An 18061-nucleotide genomic window follows, 5' to 3' on the forward strand; every position below is an offset into this window, starting at 1 on the left:
GGGTCGCATACAAAATGGTGCCTGTCTCAGTTACTTTACGAAGTTACTGTGAAAAGCACAGGAGAATAAGTGTGAAAGTGTGTAGCAGAATAGTACACAAGCACTGTGCTCTGCCCCTCCACATGCTCATGCACACACACATACATGTACACACTCACACCCTCATACCTGCCAGATCTGTCACCAGAAAGCTGCCATTTGTCCACAGATAGAGCCAGTGCTGGAAGGTCTGGCATTTCTGCATAGCTTCTGAGCTGCTAGATGTTGCTGGCGCTGCGGCATAGCCCCACTCCCGGGAGCAGTAAGGCTCTAGGGGTTTGCCCAGGTCCTCCTCCAGGGTAGCGTACGGGATAGTGTTTGCAGGCCGGTAGATCAGATATAGTGGTATGATCCTAAACACAGTTTCACCCTGCAGTGAGCCGGAAGTATGGTGCCCGAGGGCTCCCCCTGCATCTCAATTCTATACTCTTGGATCTAAAAGGGGTACCCTTTCAAGAAAGAGACTGAAAGACAGCAAGGGAGGGGAGCCCCACCCTGAGTCCAGGAAAGGAAATGGAGGTCACTGGCTTCAAAGTCTTGTCCGTTCTAAGGTCAGCGAGAGGAGAACTGAGCCATACGATGGCCCCAGAAGGACTCTGTGCCTGGGGGCTGGACGAAGACCGGACTGTGTCAAAAAGAAACACCTCTGGAGAGGATTCAACCAGACTGTGGTTCAATGCCAGCCAGACCCCAATATCCAAGAGTAGGAGTCCAGGTTCAGGTCTCAAAGTGGAAACAAGGTCTATTTACAGCTGACTCCTACAAACCCAGCCCCTTGGCCTGTGACCACAGAGGAGTCCTGACCAGTGTGCCTGGGAACTCGGCCTAGCCCACCACCTTCAGAGAGGCCCAGAATACACTGTGTCCAAACTCTGCCACATGTGTCCAACATGGAGAACTGGGGTAGTGGGGGGGAGAATGAGACCAGGGCAGAGGCTTTCCTAAAGTGGGCACTGAATCTTGGGATTTTTATTCCTACGTTTTGTGGGACCATAGAGCTGAGCATGGGTTTAGCTCTGGGCTCATTTGCATGAAGCCATAACTCAGGAAACCCCTGTGAAATCGCTGTTCTTTGCAGAAGCTCAAGTCAGCAGGTCTGGACACTGCATGCCCTGCTCCCCATGCACTTACTCAGGCACCTCTCCAAAGCCAGGTGCGGCCCGGGCTTCAGCCGCAAAGATTTTGCAGTACTCCCGACTCATGTTCTGGATCTTGCACCCCTGTGGATGAGAGAACCCGATCTTGTCAGCAAGGTGGCTCCCCTGTTCTCTCAGGCCTAACTGAAGCACGAGGGCCAACTGCCAGAGGACTATAGGGAGAGATCCAGCCCTGGAAACTTGGGTTCATGCTCTTCCTGCTCCTTGCTCTGCACCTTACTTTTCTCACATAAAAAACAAGAGGCTTTGGACTTGTTTTCAAAATGATTTCCTAACAGCATTTCCTGGTGCCCTGGTGACAGGTGGCAGTGCCGCAGGGACCACGTTGTGGACAGCAAGCAAAGTACATGCCACCCCACCTACAGCCATTTCCCTTTATCTCATGTGCAAGATACGTCGAGCACAGTGGGAAAGGTTTCTGCTACAAAAATTTAGTTTGAAAACTAAGGCCCCAAAGATGTAGCCTGGATCACACTGCAGGCTCTCCTCAGGGATCACCCAGGAGCCTCACAAGGGTGAGGCTGAAATGGTTTCTGCTCCCATACCAGGCTTGCCAACGCGGCCTAGCCTGAGAAAAGGGAGGTGGTGAAAGCGGAGGATGGGCATGGGGATGGGACATAGTACCTGAATGGTGACATCATAGTTTCTGCCCAGGAGAGAAGTCTCACAGCTGGGCCCAAACACCAGCAGGCTGGACACCTTGATGATGCACGTGCAGCCTGACTCAAAGATGGGCTCCAGCCCATAGATGACCTTGGCCTGGAAAGCTTTCCGAAGGCCATACGTGTGTCCACTCCCTCGTAGCTCCTCACTTGCCAGGCGCCCAAAGAGCTTGTCCCCCCAGCAGCCAGAGTCAGCCAGACCCTTGGCAAACACCATAGGGGTCATCTCGATCTCTTCTCCAACTGAAGGGGAACAGGAAAAACATGGAAAACTCTAAGTTCCTGCCTCATTGATGTGGGGTCTATAGGGATAGAAATGGCAGGAACAGTCTCCCACCTGCCACCCAGGTGTGCTCACTCTCTATCTATCACTATTCTTTGGTATATACACACTGTGGGTCCCCTACCACACTGTGAGCCTCCAAGGGCAGAAACTGCAGCTGATAGATCCCCAGCATGTAACAATGCTCGAGTGTGCCCATCACCTAGTAAGGATGCAGCCAGGTCTACGGCAGGCAGGGGTTTTCTGAGGAAGTGGCAATCAATACAAAATAGCAGAATTACTCTGTTTTTGAATTAGGTGTTTTGATCAAATCCAGCAGCAGTGAGCACCCCTAGAACTCAAATTGTGATCATTACCATTTCCCACTGAAAAGAACCAGAGCTCCCTGAAGAAATGGCTGATTTGAGGCCTAGGACAGGAAGGACATGAAATATCTTATCAGACCAGAAAGGAAAGAAGTGACTGAAAACGGCTGGAGGCTTGTCAAAAGGACACAGGAGCCAACCTTCTGCAGGGGCTTCCACTAGCCAAAATCAGACAATCTTACCAACAAAAATTAATAATTTCTACAATGTATCAAAAATGTCAAAAATCTGTATGTTCATAATTGTAACTGAAGAAAATTTCCCTTCCCAATACACACACACACACACACACACACACAACCACCTCACCGGTGACCTTTGGAGGATACTAAGGCACCAACTCAGGGTAACCAAATAACCAGTTCTCCCACACAGAAAAATTTCACCTAATGAATGAAGAAATGACAGAATTAAAATAAATGTTGCGAACTCTAACTAAATAATGGATTTAGGCAATAACTGGTGACTGCTGACCCCAAGATAACCTCTTGATAAAGGTGTATCAAACAGGTATTTTTTTTTTTAAAAGGGATGGATCAGACAGACAGAAGACAACTGAATAAACTCACTGATCAATCTCAATGTTACTAAAAGTAAAACAATCAGGCGTTATGTTCCAGCAAACAAGATGCAAAAGGAAGTACACTGCACACATGTGAAGTGTTCTTGCTTAAAAAAAATTATACTGGAATCTGACCGAATCTCTCGATATGACTACCAGTTTAGAGAAAGCATACGGATGGATGGAGGAACGCGTTAAATGGCGATATAATCAACAAAATTTGAATGTAAGAAATTCTACACATCAAGTGACTTCAACAAATAAACGACACAGAGGGAAAACAAGTGAGGGAGAACTGTTATGTAACAGTGAAACTCCAGAGACGTGTCAGTCCGAAGCAACGACTGGTTTATAATTCAAATGAACCACTGCTTATGAGACAACTGGAAGAATGGGGATGGATGTCTGATGATGCTAATAAATCACTACAGGCAGACCTCAGAGGCACTGCAGGTTCGGTTCCACACCGCCCACTGCAACAAAGCGAGTGTCGCAATAGAGTGAGTCGTAACCTTTTTGCTGGTTAGAAGGTGTTGCCTTCAATTTGTGAAAAATGCAATCTCTTTGAAACACAATAAAACAAAGTATGCCTGTACTGAGCTTTAAGTGTGAAGTTTGATCTGATGTTGATTAAATTTGATTTGATAACTGAACAAAAGGCACTTGTTGAATGAATGATTAAATGAGTGATCAAATGAAGGACTGAATGTGTTAGTTGGCAAATGACGCTCTCGGAATGTTTCCCTCACCAGCTGCCTCCGCAGTCCTAATCCTTAGCGCATCTCTTGCAGGAGCAACAGACTCTTCCTCTAATGTCTGAGCCTTTAAAATGCTATCAAATGTTGGGGTACATCACAGTCATCAGGGAGCCTACTGGAAATGCAATTCTCCTAGGTCCTTCCCCAGAGACGGTGATTAGGAAGAGCTGCAGTAGGGCCCACGACACTGCATTTTTAGCAGGCTCCCCACGTGACTCTAACACACGCACCACTGTGAGAAACTCGGGGAGGGAGCTGGCAGGGTTAAGATGTGCCCTGGCAGCCTGACCTGCCCTCGGTCAAGGGCTCTGTCATGAGCAAAGGGTACACGCTAAATTAACTTCCCCCGCCATCTTCTGAAATAGCCCTGTTGTACCCTCCTCCCTAAGCCTCTCCTTAACTAGGCGGCAAAGGGTATCTGTTGGTGAAGGAGAACGCAGCCTTTGGAACAAATTCCCAGTCCTCGGAGAAGGTCCCCCTGTAGATGGCAGGGCAGGAATGAAGGTGACCCGCTTCTCCCACAAGGGGCTCCATACCTTCACCTTCTTCTCTGGAGACGAATCCTGACAAAACTGTGTGGATAAAAAGGAGAGAAAGCAGTTGCCCTCAGGCTGGTCTGCCCAGAGAGGGCGCCATCTCTGTACAGGCGACAGTTGCCCTCCCTCAGGAACCAGGCCGGGCCGACCCCGGGGGTACACTCACCCTCAGGGCTGAGGCAGAAGTCCGTGGAGGCTGAGCCATGCTCGTTTTGGATGGTGCATCGGTACACACCACAGTCCACAGGGGCCGCCTGCACGATGGCCAGGGCCGCCGGCCCCTCGTCCCCTGCGCTGCGGAGAGTGGAGACCCTTCCCGTGAGGGCCATCACCATGGCACGGCCAGGGCCAGACTGCAGTCCTGAGGCTCCTCGGACCCCACTCCCAGAGGCTGCTGGGAGCTCTGGGGCAGGCGGCAAGGTACGGCGGTCAAGAGCTGGTCCTGGATCACACAGGTCTGGTTTGCAGTCCTGACACTCACTAGCTGTGCCTTTGGGCACGTAACTTAATACTTGTGAGCCTCAATTTCCTTTTCCCTACTATGGGAATGCTAGAATCTCCCTTGGGGGGGGGGTCACTGTGAGGATTAAGTGAGGTGACAGACCCAAAGTGTTAGGACAATGTCCAACACAGTGACTGCTGTAATCGGGGAGCCAAGTCAGGGGAGGTGGCGTCCAGCTGGCTTACCTCCTGCCCACCTCGCCCACTGAGCGCTGATCCTTGGCCCATGTCAAGACTGAGTCACTGAGAATGTTAAAAAACTGGCACCACAGCTTCAGGCTGCCCGAGGCATCAGGAAACTGCTCCACCCGAATCTTGCGGATCACCTGTGGGGCTGGGTGCAGAGGTGCAGGTAAGAGGATTGCGCCCTCCACTCCATCTTGGCCAGACCCCTAGGTGTCTCTGGCGGGAAAGGCTAAGAGAAAAGAGGACTCAAGTGTCCACACAAACCCACTCCTTCACATACCCTAGTTGTTCCCCACCTGTATCTCTGAGGCGTCTGCCCTGACCCCCAAGGCACATACACTAGCTGGAAAGAACCCACCACTGTACTCCCTCCCCAGGCCAGGGAAAGCACCCCAGCTGGGGGCGTAGGCAGCAGACAAGAGAGGAATTTCCATTTGTGTGCCAGGCCCCTAACTCTAGGGACCCGTGTTTGACTCTCGTCCCTACCACTCGACAGTGATGAGGATGCTGTTGCAGCCAGGCCCTGTGCTAAGCACTTCATTTCCTCTACCTCATCTAACCCTCCCAATGTTATGAAGTTGGTGTTAGTACCAAACCCGAGTGGCAGAGACAGGGCAAGAGGCAGGCCTTTCAGGTCCTGAAGCCTGTGGGATCGTGACGTGAAAATACCTTTAGAAGGTTCTCTGTAACCCCTTGCAGGCATGTGCCACTCCAATGCCCTCTGATGGACAGCCCTCTTCGCAATGCTGAACCTGTCTCCACCGCTCACCACCACTCACCTTTCAGCAGGTCCTTGGCTTTCTTTGGCTTGGCTGGAGTTTCCTGCTTGTCTTCATCCAGGGCTGGCTCCGCACTCAGCTCACTGGCCTTGGGGCTGGAGCCCAGGTCTCCCGCGGCTGGCTCCTCCTCTGCCTGTGGCACCTCCAGCAGGCCTGCCTTTCGACCCTGGGTAGGGGAGCGTTTCTCCCGCCCGGGAGTCCCTGGAGATCCAGGCGAAAGGCCCTTCCTGGGACCCCGGGGGGAGACCGTGGGGCTCTCCCTTTCTTCAGGCTTGGTGGCCTCCCCGTCTCCTGCTGCTCTGACCTTAGGGAGAAACCTCTTCCGCCGGGCCCCCAGAGCCAGTTCCTCAGGGGTAGCTGCAGGGAGACCCACCAGCACCTCCCCTGGGACTTCTCGAAAGGGTTCCTGGGTTCTGCTCTCTGTTGACAGTGGCCCCTGACCAGGGGCTGTCTGCCCACCTGCCTCAGCCAGCAGCTCACCAGCACTGCTCTCCTGGGAGGGGCTCAGGAGACCAAGCCCTTCAAGGGGAGCTTCTCCCGCCCCCGACGCTTCTGCTTCTGAAGCCAGCCCAGGGCCCTCCTCCTGGCCTACCACAATAGCTGGGACGGTGAGGGGACTGGGGCCAGGGACACGGGCAGCAGCCAGAGCTTGGCGGCCAGCCTGCACTTCGCGGTCCAGGAGGCTGGTGAGGCGGCGGGAGGTGCAGGGGCTGAGCAGGAGGGTCTGTGCGCTCTGCACCAGGTGGTCATTCTCCACGCGCTCCAGGATGCGCCGAGATGTGCGCGGACTCAGACCGGCCACTTCCACAGTTGGGGCCAGCTTGGCCGAGGGCGCTGGGCCCCCGGGCGCAGCATCCCCCTGGGACTCTGTGCCCCCTCCACTTGTCTCTGGGCTGGACAGCTTCAGCAGCAGAAGCAAGTAGTTCTTCAGGGAATCTATGAGGCCAGGGTCACAGCTCCGGGGGCCCGGGGGCTTCTCTTCCACAACGGGCATGTTGGTGCAGGCCCCCTCATTGCTGGCTTCCATGGCTTCTGGTGGGTGACTCTGGGTGGGGGTCCCCAGCCCCAGGTGCAGTGCAGGAACAGAACTCATCAAGGCCTGGTCCCCAGAGGGCAGGAAGGTAGTACTCATGTGCTGAGAAGCCGGGGTTCTGGGCGACCCCAGCTGTGAGGTGTCAGTTAGATCAATCCCAGGAAGAGAAGGCAGAATGGGCGCCTCTGCACTTGAGCCAGTGGGAGGACAGCTGCCCAGATCCACAGACAGCACCTCGCCCAGCTGCTCCTCCTTGGGGCACTGGAACAGGCCATCCTCTGGCTTGTCCTTGACTGGGCCTGACCACTCCTGGCCCTGATATCTCTCTCCTCCCATTAAGCTACACTCAGGAGGCAGCTGTGCTGGGAGCATGAGGCCCCGTGCCTGGGGACCCAGCACAGTTTCCTCTTGGTTCCCAGAAGCTGTTACTGATGCTTGTTCAGATCTGAGCATGAAACCAGGTTTTTCTGGGACATAGGACCCTTCTGGGGTCTGCTCAAAGTATTCAATACTTTGAGGAGACCTGGGACCCTCTGAAGGAGGGAGTTCAGGGGCTCTGGGCTGTGGGCCAAGGCGGGTCACCGACTCCTTCTCTGACTGATCTTTAACGGCTATGGGTACGCTCCCCTCTGACTGTGTCCCCTTGCCTTCCTGTTTCCTTCCATCTTCCTGTGTCGTTGCATGTGCTTGTGTCTTCCTGTCTTCCTGTGTCCTCTCACTTGCCTGTGTCCTTCCTAACTTTGTCCCTGTCCTTCCTTGTGCCATCACATTCTCCTGGGATCTCCTGTCTGATACTAGCCTCTTGCTTTCTTGTGTCACAACATTCACCTGTGTCTTGTCTGCCTGCATCCTCAGGGCTGTTTGCATTCCATCTCCCTGAGGCTTGCCATCCACCTGCATCTTCCCATCTGCCTCTGTATTCTTCTCGTCCCCAAGTTTCCTGTCAGCATATGCTCTACTTTCCTGGGTTTCTGCATCCATGGGCTCGATGACACCCTGACTTCTGGGGGTGCTGCCGCCAGCAGAGGCTCTAGCAGCACTGCTGCTGGCTGAGGTGGTAAGAGTCGTGGTCGTCTGGGACTCCAGGACCTGAGAATATATGGACGAAAGGAAGAGCTTAGCTCATGCGCCTCAGGATCTCTCTCCAGTCTGCCATCCCAGCCTCCTCTGACCTTATCCAGAACTGTCCTGATGTGAATCCTGCCACATGGTTTCTCAGGCCCGTGTGGGGTTGGGAGGAAAAGGACATGTAACAAAGTGTCAAGCCCTCCGACTCCAACCCCTGATTCCAGGGAATCAGGAATACCCAGCGTCCATGTCCAGTCTGGCCCTTCCCACGTCTCCATGAAGAAATCCTGCATCTCCTGAAAGGCCCTGCTCATGTGTTATCCCACCCCACGCCCCTGCCATTTGAAGGAGAGTCTCTTCTTCCCATAGCTTCCGAGCGATCGGTCTGTCCCTCTCTTGTGGTACCAAATTGCCTGGATAGAAATATGGGTGAAGTGAGATTACTTATATATAAAACCTGACTCTTCACAATATGAAATATTTGTGAGAAGTATCTCCTTTTAGCGATAACAGCACTGGTGCTCTGATTTGTCTGTTATCAGCTAGTAAGTGGCAGAGTTTAGTTTAGAAGCCAGGTGTGCCTCGCTCCAAATCCCATGTTCTTTGCTATTATACTCTAATGTCACCCATTTAAACATAATTAAAGGACTTCCTGTGCTAGAAGATAGTAATTTGCTTCTTTTCCTCCTGAATATAATCAAAACCAATATAGTAAATAAGAAAAAAAATAGCAAATTCCACTGTTAGTACAACTGGAAACAAAAAAACCCCACAGTCTCAAAAAATAGGTCAGAGTTGTCAAAAGCAAGTACATAGATGCAAAACTTGGGGACTGAGCTGTGACAAAAGCTGTATGGGAGAAATAAATAGTGAAACAGTTCAGCAGATGAATAGTGACACTGTTCAGTAGATCTCAGAATGTGTCAGCAAAACAGTTACTGTTGATACAGGACTCATCCTAGGGTGATAAGCCTCAAAACCCCACTTATAACAAAAACTATAGGATCCTGAAGGGCTGGGTGGAAATCAAGAGAAGACATCAAAGAAGGGGTCCAAGGCGACAGGGGAAGAAAAGTGGGACAGCCCCCTAGATGCAGATCTGTAAACACACCATCAAAAATACACTCCTGAAGAAACCTCCCGGAAATTGCTAAGAAAATTGTTTATGAACATACAAGGAGTTGAGGAATATCATTCCCATGAGCCCTGCTTGAGGAAACTACTAGAGAACAAACTGGTCAGCCAAAAGATGATTAGGGAAACCAAGAACTGAGGGTGAGTATGAAATCTATACTTACCTGTAGAACCAAACTAAAACCATAAGAGCTCAGTGTGGCAGATCAGAATATCAGTGTTTTATGCCTGACAATGCAGACATAAGACTAGGACAAAAGGGGGAGAGGAAGAAGGTGACAAGTGGAGTAAACTCTGGGATTGTGTCACTTATACAAGCCCGGAACCAAAGACATTAATTACTCGAAGCTAAAACACCGGGTAACAGAAATACAGGGTATGTAACTATATAAAGAGAATCACTCAGAAACAAAACTTTGTGCTAACAAGAGATAGAAAATGTAAGGGGAAAAAAAATGGGGAAGTGGAAACTATCACTGCTCATCATAAAAAAAATTGAAAGATACTGACTGAATAATAGTATTAATATAAAATTTAAATTATAAATTGCTATACACAAATACATCTAAATATCAGAAGAACCACACAAAAAACCAAAGCAAACAGATTATATAATGACTTTTAAAAATATATAATTAAAATATATTTAAATTGAGTAGGTAATTTAACGACTTTATACTTTTATACTTTGCTATGAAATTTTGAATGAATGGTATGAACATGGGAAAAACAGAAGAGTTTGGTGACTATCAAGAGCCATCAAATGTTAAGTCCAACTGACTGAAGAATTTTAATAAAAACGCTCCTCCAGCTTCTCTGACAACCAGTAAGGCATTAACAGACAAAAATGCTTAGAGCCAACAATAGTGATTAGTAATATACTAGAACCTTCTTTAGATTTCTGATATATATTAGAAATACTGATATGGACAGGAGAGGTATAAATTTACAAAGGAAATTCTGACTTTGCACACAGGCTCAGAAAAACGGAACTTTTGGCCAAAGCTATCTTCACTCCCCTCACGCCCAGCCTGATCAGTCGCTGAATCTGACTGAACCCACTTCCTCCGCATCTCAGTGTCCATCCCCTCCCCTCTGTCTCCACTGCCAACTACCTAATCCAAGCGGCCAACAATCCTGCCTTGCCTGGACGACTGCAAAGCCTCCTAATTGATACCCGTGACTCTACTCATTGTCTCTGCTAAACTTGTGTCCTCACTGCAGCCCAAGTGATCTTTTCAAACACAAATCTGATTGTGACACTTCTCCGCTTAAAAACCTCCTAGTGGCTTATCATCACTTAGAGAATAAGAGCTAAAGCCCTAGCCTAAAAAGCAAAAAGTTTAAGAACACTCTCTGTGGGCCTAGGGATGGTGAAGCAGGCATCGACATGGCCTTTGTGCACAGCAACTGGGCTTTATTTAAAAATAGTAAAACTAAAAATGTTAGAGTGGGTAGATAGACTGACAGGAAAGAGCAGGAGAGAGAGAAACCCACAGGGACGCAGATGTGGTCGCCATGAGGCCCGATTCTATCCTTTGACCAACAATTCCATTCCAAAGAATTTATCCTGCAGATATACTTTAATGTGCAAGTGGACTTACAAGGATGTTTACTGCAGTGTAGTTTATAACAGCAAGACTAGAAATTACCTAAATTCCATGACACAGGACTGATCCAATGAATTATGGTACAACGACATTCTAAATATACGAAAAAGCTAGGTATGTAGTAGAAAGTATCATATGCCACTTTTATGTGAAAAATATATGGACACACACACGTATTTGTAAATGCACAGAAAACAGCCCTGGTAAGATGCTCAGCTGACTTCAGGAAGAGGAACTGGGTTGTTGGGTGGAGACATGGGGAAAAGATTTAATATTCTCTATACATCTTTTATACTTTTTAAATTTTACACCACATGCACATGGCACACACTCAACGAAATTCAGTTTAAAATGGAAATAAATAAATAAACCCTTGTGTGATCAATGAGGCCTGTCCTTTGGCAAGGGTCCCAGGTCTCTCTTTTCAGGTTCATCTCTTGGGTCCCTCCGCCCTATGACACTAACTTACTGTAATGACCGCTGTGCTATTTTATAACCACTTTGCTTTTTTCTCTGCTGGATATTCTCACCTTTCTCCTTGACCACCTGAAGGACTCCTTCTCTTCCTCGAAGACCTCACTCAAGTTTCTTCTCTTCTATGACGACTTCTGAGTTCCCTCCTCTACTCTCCAAAAAACATTACTGGCTTCCTACCCCATGCACCCATGGCAAATGTACCTAATTCTATACCCTCATTCTGTGTGGTAGTTACTTGTTTCATGCACATGTCACCTGCTAATCTGTGACCTCTTCTCCTCTGAGGACTGCTGGGCACAGGCTCAGGGTTAGAGGTGGTGTTCAATAACTATATGATACATAACTGACTGAATACTTCCTGTATAACCACTGACCTAACACTATGGGGTGTGTGTGTCAACATCTGAAACTGAAAATATGAGAAATGTCATGTATTTCCTAAAAGTAAAAATTATGTAGCTAGGGTGAACCTAGTAGGTTCTCTATAAGCATCTTCATTACAAAGAATATTAACTTGCCATCCTGTCTTTCCATGGTCCCCATAAATTCTCAGAAATTAAGGACCTAGTCTGATTCACCTTTGCATCCTTCACAGGCCCAAGCACATAGGAGATTCACAGGAATGACCCACCGAATGACAAGTACTGATGACAAGCGTGTAACCCTCTAAGGGGCATGGTCCTGGAGTGCTTGCTTTAGCGGGGAGGGAATAAAACCAGAAGCTTAACAGGGATGGAGCAGGGCAATTTCAAGGACCTGGAATCTTCTTCCTTTGAAACTCACATTTTTACAGTACCTGCTTTAAAGTCAGATAATCCCTACATTTCTGCCATCTTGACATTGGTATTCTTTAACTGTCTTTTGCCATGTAAACTGATGTTTTCCTATTTTTCATATGCTAAGCCATTTTTACTGTATCCTGAACATTTTAAATGAGATTCTGTTTCTTGTATAAATTCTGTGGAGAATGTGGATACTTTGTCTTACTTAGAAGACAATCTACTTGGTTTTGTTCGAGTTCCATTCAGCCATCTGAGACTACAGTTGAAAAGTCCGTTCTGTTTCAAAGCCTTTGCAGTGCTATCATCTGTGTCCTATGTGTGTGCCACCCAGTGGCCAGTCTGAGACTTGGATGAAATAGTCTCTTAGCTCCATTTTCAACATTTTTGATAGGCTGTTCAGAACCAGATTCATGCATGAACAGCTTGGGAATAAGCCCAGAAATTTATAAACAGCTTATGAAGTCACTTTCTCAAATTTCTCCCTCTCCATGATTTCCCCTGTACGTTTTCAGTCTTTCTGGCCAGATAGCTGGGCCTTCATTTATCCTTCTCCGTCACATACTTTCATACATGATCCTGTGCTCTGGGCCAAGGAAGAGACCCAGGAGGGAAAAAAAGCAACAGGGGTTCATCCTACCCTCTTGGTACCACAACTATTTCGAATGGAAGATTTCCCACCTCAAAGCTTTAGACATCTGTGGCCTCTGCTGCCACTGCCAGAGATCCCTTCCTATTAGAGCCTGATCTAATATTGGCTTTTCCTGAAGCTCTCTCTGTCCATGCTGATGTTTACTTCTGAGTTCCCAATTGCACTGAGAGCAGGCCAGGGAATACTAGAAGACCAAAGAAAAAAGGAAAAGGTAAACACTGCCAGTGCAGTGGTACTTTGAATCCTGGTCTTCTTCCCCGATCTGTCTGCTACTGTCTGCTTATCAAAGTCATCAAATAGCTGGACTATGCATTTCGCCCAAATCCTCTGCTCTTATGGTCTTATGGTCTGGTGTGAGTCTAGTCTCCTGATTCACTGGTAACTCCTTTAGGCAAAGATCATGTCTCTCCTCAAGCCCCCTCCCTTCAATGCTATCAGAAAACACTTACTCATGCCTTCTCTCAAGAACAAGCAGCACTTATTACGGAAGGGGAGTGCCCATATATTGGAGTGCTATCTTCAGGACTTAGAGGGTTTCTCAAAAAAAGACACTCTGAGGTCTCAAGGCATTCAGCTGAGCTCTCCCACACCTCCGCTGTCCCCTATGAAGATTTGGGCAGATGTCGCCACACTCCCAGGGAATACTAGAAGATCTAGAGATCTGAGGCAGCCACAAAGATGTCATGTTGAAGCACTAAAAAGCAGCCTTTGAGGGTACTGATGGCTAGTTCCCACTCACTAAGTACCTTTAGGCAAGACTGCTTCTCCAGAGGGAGAGAGCTGTCTGAACAGTATGGCTGGGTTTGAGGGGAGGGTCTCTGGACATCCTTAACCCAAGAGGCCTCTGTTCTAGCATCTGCTCTTCATCCATATCCAAGATGAAAGCCTCACTTGAGCTACCAGAGACCCTCTTATTTCCAGGAAAGGAAATCAAGACAGACTAGGAGGGCAGAGGCATCATATTCCAGAAGCAGAAACTCTTAAAGTATCCTAGCAAGAGACATGCTAAGCCTATATGAAGTACACAATCATACTTAAAAAAGATAAGACAGATGTGAATTATTGAAATAAACACCATGCTCCCAAATGAGAGAGATAAATACTGATACTGATTTTTCCAAATTAATTCTTATACTTAACGCAATCCCAAACAAAATACCAATGGTACAGAGATGGAGCAGCTCAGTCATCACCTGGATCTGGGAGTGGGAACAAGGATTAACTGCAAAACAGAATGGGGACCTTTCACAGTGATGGACACTGGACTGTGACAACGACTGCATGACTCTGCATTGTACACATGGACCTGTGCGATGTAAATAAGTGAATGTTACAGTATATAAATTATACCTCAATAAAGCTGCTAAAAGAACATTTGAAGTGCAAATCTGACTTTAATTTTTCTATGAAAGGATTTAACAGGCTTTTGATCTTGTTAAAAATAATTCATCATTTTAAAACTTATTTTTTTTAAATGGTGACTATAAAGATACAAAGTAGAAAACAATGTTATCTGGAAGTTTGGAGAATTTCAAACAATGGTTCTAAAATTTTCCTAGAGAAATAAATAAGAGAGAATAGCTAAGAAAAGCTTTAAAAGAAGTATAAGAGGGTTGCTCTGCCAAAAATTAAGATATAATAATTAAAACAAGATCCTTCTATTGTAAAAGTCAATAAACAGATTAATGGATTATGATAAACATATGTATAGGAACTAAAATAAACTTTAGTGTGTATAAAAATTAGTATATTAAGAAACTATTACAAACTAATAAAGTTTGAATACTGCACAAATGATAATCAGGGAAATTACCTATTTATTAACCAAAAATTGAGCTAGAGACTGATGCTTTTTACACAGCCAAATTAATTCTGGATTAATTTAAAAGTAAAATGAAGTAATTCAAACAATACAGATGCATTTTTAACTAACCTTAGACTAGGGAAGCATAAACACTATGGAAGAAATGGTTAAAATATGCATACCACGGCATCATATACACCCATTAAAAATGAAGTTTTTCAGATAATTATTAGAAACCATGAGAAAATGCTCATGAAATCATGAGAAGAAAGAAGGCAGGATGTAAAATTTGATCAGAATAACAGCACAAATTAAATTTAAAAACCGATAAAACTACATATGCGGAAAGGCTGTTAGATACACCAAGATGTCTCTTTATGGTAGAATAAGTGAATTTTTACTTTCTCTTTTGAATTTTTAGGGCTTCCCTCAATTATTTTCTACTATGGCTATGTGTTTCTTTCATAATTAGAAAAATAAGGTGTTTTTAAGATGTTCTGGAAGTATGAGAATAAGAAAAGTATATTAAATTCAGCCACTAAAAAACAAAAGCATCAAAATATACACAGATGCTAAATGCATTTTTCATATGTATAAATTTCATAATTTTTCTAAAGCATGTTAAAAAATAAAAAGCCACATATGCCTTTTGCAGAACAGCAGCACCACTGCAGTCGGCCTCTCCGGTGCCTGCGCCACCCAACCCCGCTCATCCCGCCATTGGGAGGCATGGAGGGCCCTCTCAGAACCCTGGCCACGGCACCTCCACCGCTGTGGACGGAGGCCAGATTCAATCCCAGACTTGGTGGTCAGCCTGGTCACTTCCCAGATGAGCTTCCTAGGGATCCATGAGGACCATCCTACAACATGGCCCTGCTGTTCAGCCTGTGGGCTGTCAGGCACACAGATCGGCCCTTTCTGGGCCACCAGAACTCACCACACCAGCTGCCCAAATCTCCTGAGACTGAGTCTGAGGGCCTGAGGGCTATGAACAGATTCCAGAGGCTGGTTTGAGGTCTGCCCCACTCCATCGCCCTCTGAATGACTGACTTCAGCACCCACTGAAATAAAACCATTTTCCCTGTTCACTCTTGAAACCAGTCTCCCCTTCTGTCCCTCAATGGGAAGGGCAGGTCCCCCCTGTCCACGAAGCATCCCTTTCTCTTCACTCCCCATGAGGTGCTATAGCAGCATGTCCCTCATGTACTTCCCTTACAGTTCTAAGAAACCATCTGTCCTCTGCCCAACTCCTGTGACGCACTGCTTGCAGCTGCTCTTGTTTCCTGGGACACAGACTCCTGCTCCCTCCATCTCAAGAAACAGTGTCATCTTAGTTCCCGCCAAAATGCTGTCTCCACTTAGGGTGGCCAGATTTAGCAAAAAGAAATAAAGGATGCCTGGTTAAATCTGAATTCAGATAAACCATCAATAATTTCTTAGTACATCCTATGTATCTTATACACCTTACCCTGACTCCTGAAACACTTTTTCTTTCTGCCACTCATAAGAAAACTGTCCTCTTTCCGCCCCACTATAAAACACTCTGGGGCTCACTGAACTCCTGTGACATACTGCCTGCCCTCTGCTCCCTGAGACATGGAACAGGGACCAACCAGGACAAACTGTTCCCCCTCTGTCCATCCTCTCAATCCCACTCTCCCCGCCTCTCTTCCCCTTCAAACGCCTTAGTGCTATCCGCCCCCCCACCCACCACTTTCTTTGAAGAACAAAGACCACCTAACCATGTCTCCACACAACATCATCTTTTCTCTGTTGGCTATCTGATGCCCAGAAAATGATGACACTCTGTTCTTATGTACGATAGTCTACCTCTGCCTTCCACTACAGGAGTATTGTATACCTACTGCCACTTATTTAGTTCTTAATATGCACAAGGCCTGTCCTAAGCACTCGATTCTTGCAACTGCCCTATGAAGGTTTCATTATAATTCTGATTTTACAACTTGCCCAAGTTCACACAATGTAAAGGATAACCAGATTCACATGTAGGTATACTTGACTCCAAAATCTTAGAAACTCACATTAAACCAGAATTCCCTACACATGTGATAGTTAAAATTTTCTACAGCACAATCCTATTCTGTGAACTGTTGTTTCAGGAGAGCTCACAGGAAACTTCCCACTGCCTTCCTCCCCGAAGAACGTAGTCTTCCCCCACCTCCCTCTGGGGCACAGTCTCCTTGGCTGTGAACTCCCACACTGTCAGATGAGAGAGTCACAGTCAGGCTGTGTTGCCCACATGCCTGGCCGGGCCTGTGGTCCCCTGTTCCTGGCTGGCACTCCATCCCCACCCCACCTCTTCTATAAATATCCCACTGCTCACTGGCTGCCGAGCTGTTGCAGCAAGAGTTTCCATGAGGTCAGCTTCCCAGAGCAGCCTCCAGGCACCCAGCACCCACACTTACCTCTCCTGGAGTCCCGTGGCCCGCTTGTTCCTGCGGGGTGCTGTCCCGGGTGCCGTGTCTCCGCCGGGCAGGGGGTGTAGGCACTTGGGGAGAGTCCTGAGGTGGGGCCTTCCCTAATCTCTGGGCTCCAGGTCCTGGAGCTTGACTCAAGGAAGAATCAGGCTTGCTGTTGGCAGTTGGCTCCACTTTGGGCTTCGGAGGGGCAAATCTCTTCCTGTTGAAAGGCCTATTTGGCTGGGGGGCTGAGGGTGTGGGCTGGCCAGGAGCAGTAGGCCCCCTCTCACCTGTGGTCTCGCCGGGCACCTTCCCAGAGGGCATTTCTCCAGGCGTCCTGCCACTTGGGGTGCGGGACCCCTCCTCCCCATGAGGCCTGACTGTCCGGGTGCTCTCCAGATACATGTCCTTCAGGGAGAAATATGCTTCCTGGTCTGGGCCTGGGACAGGGGCTGCGGCCAGGGCATTCTGGGCCTGGTCTTGAGAGCCCATGGCAGAGGCTGGCTTAACGGTGCTATCTACTCCAGGAGACCCAGGCCCCCGTGTAGCCCTGCCTCTGGGCTGGGTGTGAACCTGCTCTGTGTCCATGGGCCCCTGTGTCCCACAAGAGTCAGGCTTGTCTGCACTGGGGCCACAGTTTTCCGAATGGTGGCCTAGCGCTGCCTTCTCTAACTCTGGCTTCCGCAGGCCTGGCTTAGGTTCCTCATCTTTCTTTTTCTTCTTGGCCCCAGACTCCTTTTTGGGGGCTCTCTGAGACCCCAGCTCCATGGCCTCACAGATGTATGACAATAGGCCATGTTCCCCAGCCTCCCCATTCTCAGGGGCAGCATCCCCATTGGTGGTAACCTCTCCGGAGGCAAAACTATTCATCAGGCCCAAACTGGGGTGCTGACTAGACTCAGTCCCCACCTCTTGCCAAGCCGCCTGGGTGCTGTCCTCAGCCTCTCTGGTCGGAGCCGAGGAGACTGGCACCTCAGCCCCACTCAGTCGCCGTTTTCGCTGGAAGCGGTCAGGGCTGAGCTTACGCAGGGTGTCGGCCTCTCCCACTGCCTCCTTCCCATGCTTCCAGCTCTGCTCAATCTCACGTATCTTTGCCGCGGCCTTGTGCTTCAGCTTGGCGAACCAGCGCTGATGGATCTTGTACTCGGTCATGGTGCCCACCTCTAGGACGCCCGAACAGGACACTATGCCCTTGGAATTCTGGGCAGAGGCCTGGTAGATGGCGGCATCGTCTTCTTGACACCTGGAGGCAGGAG

General features: G+C 48.2%; 1 protein-coding gene across 2 annotated transcripts in view; it reads right to left on the reverse strand.

Moving 5' to 3' along the window:
• Positions 1–18061, reverse strand: part of ALPK3 (alpha kinase 3) — a 42038-nt gene that overhangs the window by 4410 nt on the left and 19567 nt on the right. For both annotated transcript variants that reach the window (XM_016151679.2, XM_036231896.1), the window contains 8 exons: positions 16812–18048; positions 5829–7950; positions 5050–5197; positions 4529–4656; positions 4363–4398; positions 1821–2101; positions 1171–1259; positions 169–392 (listed from right to left, as the gene is read on the reverse strand). In XM_016151679.2, the coding sequence (XP_016007165.2) occupies positions 169–392; positions 1171–1259; positions 1821–2101; positions 4363–4398; positions 4529–4656; positions 5050–5197; positions 5829–7950; positions 16812–18048 (4265 nt within the window). The remainder of the gene's footprint in view (positions 1–168; positions 393–1170; positions 1260–1820; positions 2102–4362; positions 4399–4528; positions 4657–5049; positions 5198–5828; positions 7951–16811; positions 18049–18061) is intronic.

The sequence above is a fragment of the Rousettus aegyptiacus genome, unplaced genomic scaffold (genome assembly GCF_014176215.1).
Source record: "Rousettus aegyptiacus isolate mRouAeg1 unplaced genomic scaffold, mRouAeg1.p scaffold_m13_p_14, whole genome shotgun sequence".
NCBI lineage: Eukaryota > Metazoa > Chordata > Mammalia > Chiroptera > Pteropodidae > Rousettus > Rousettus aegyptiacus.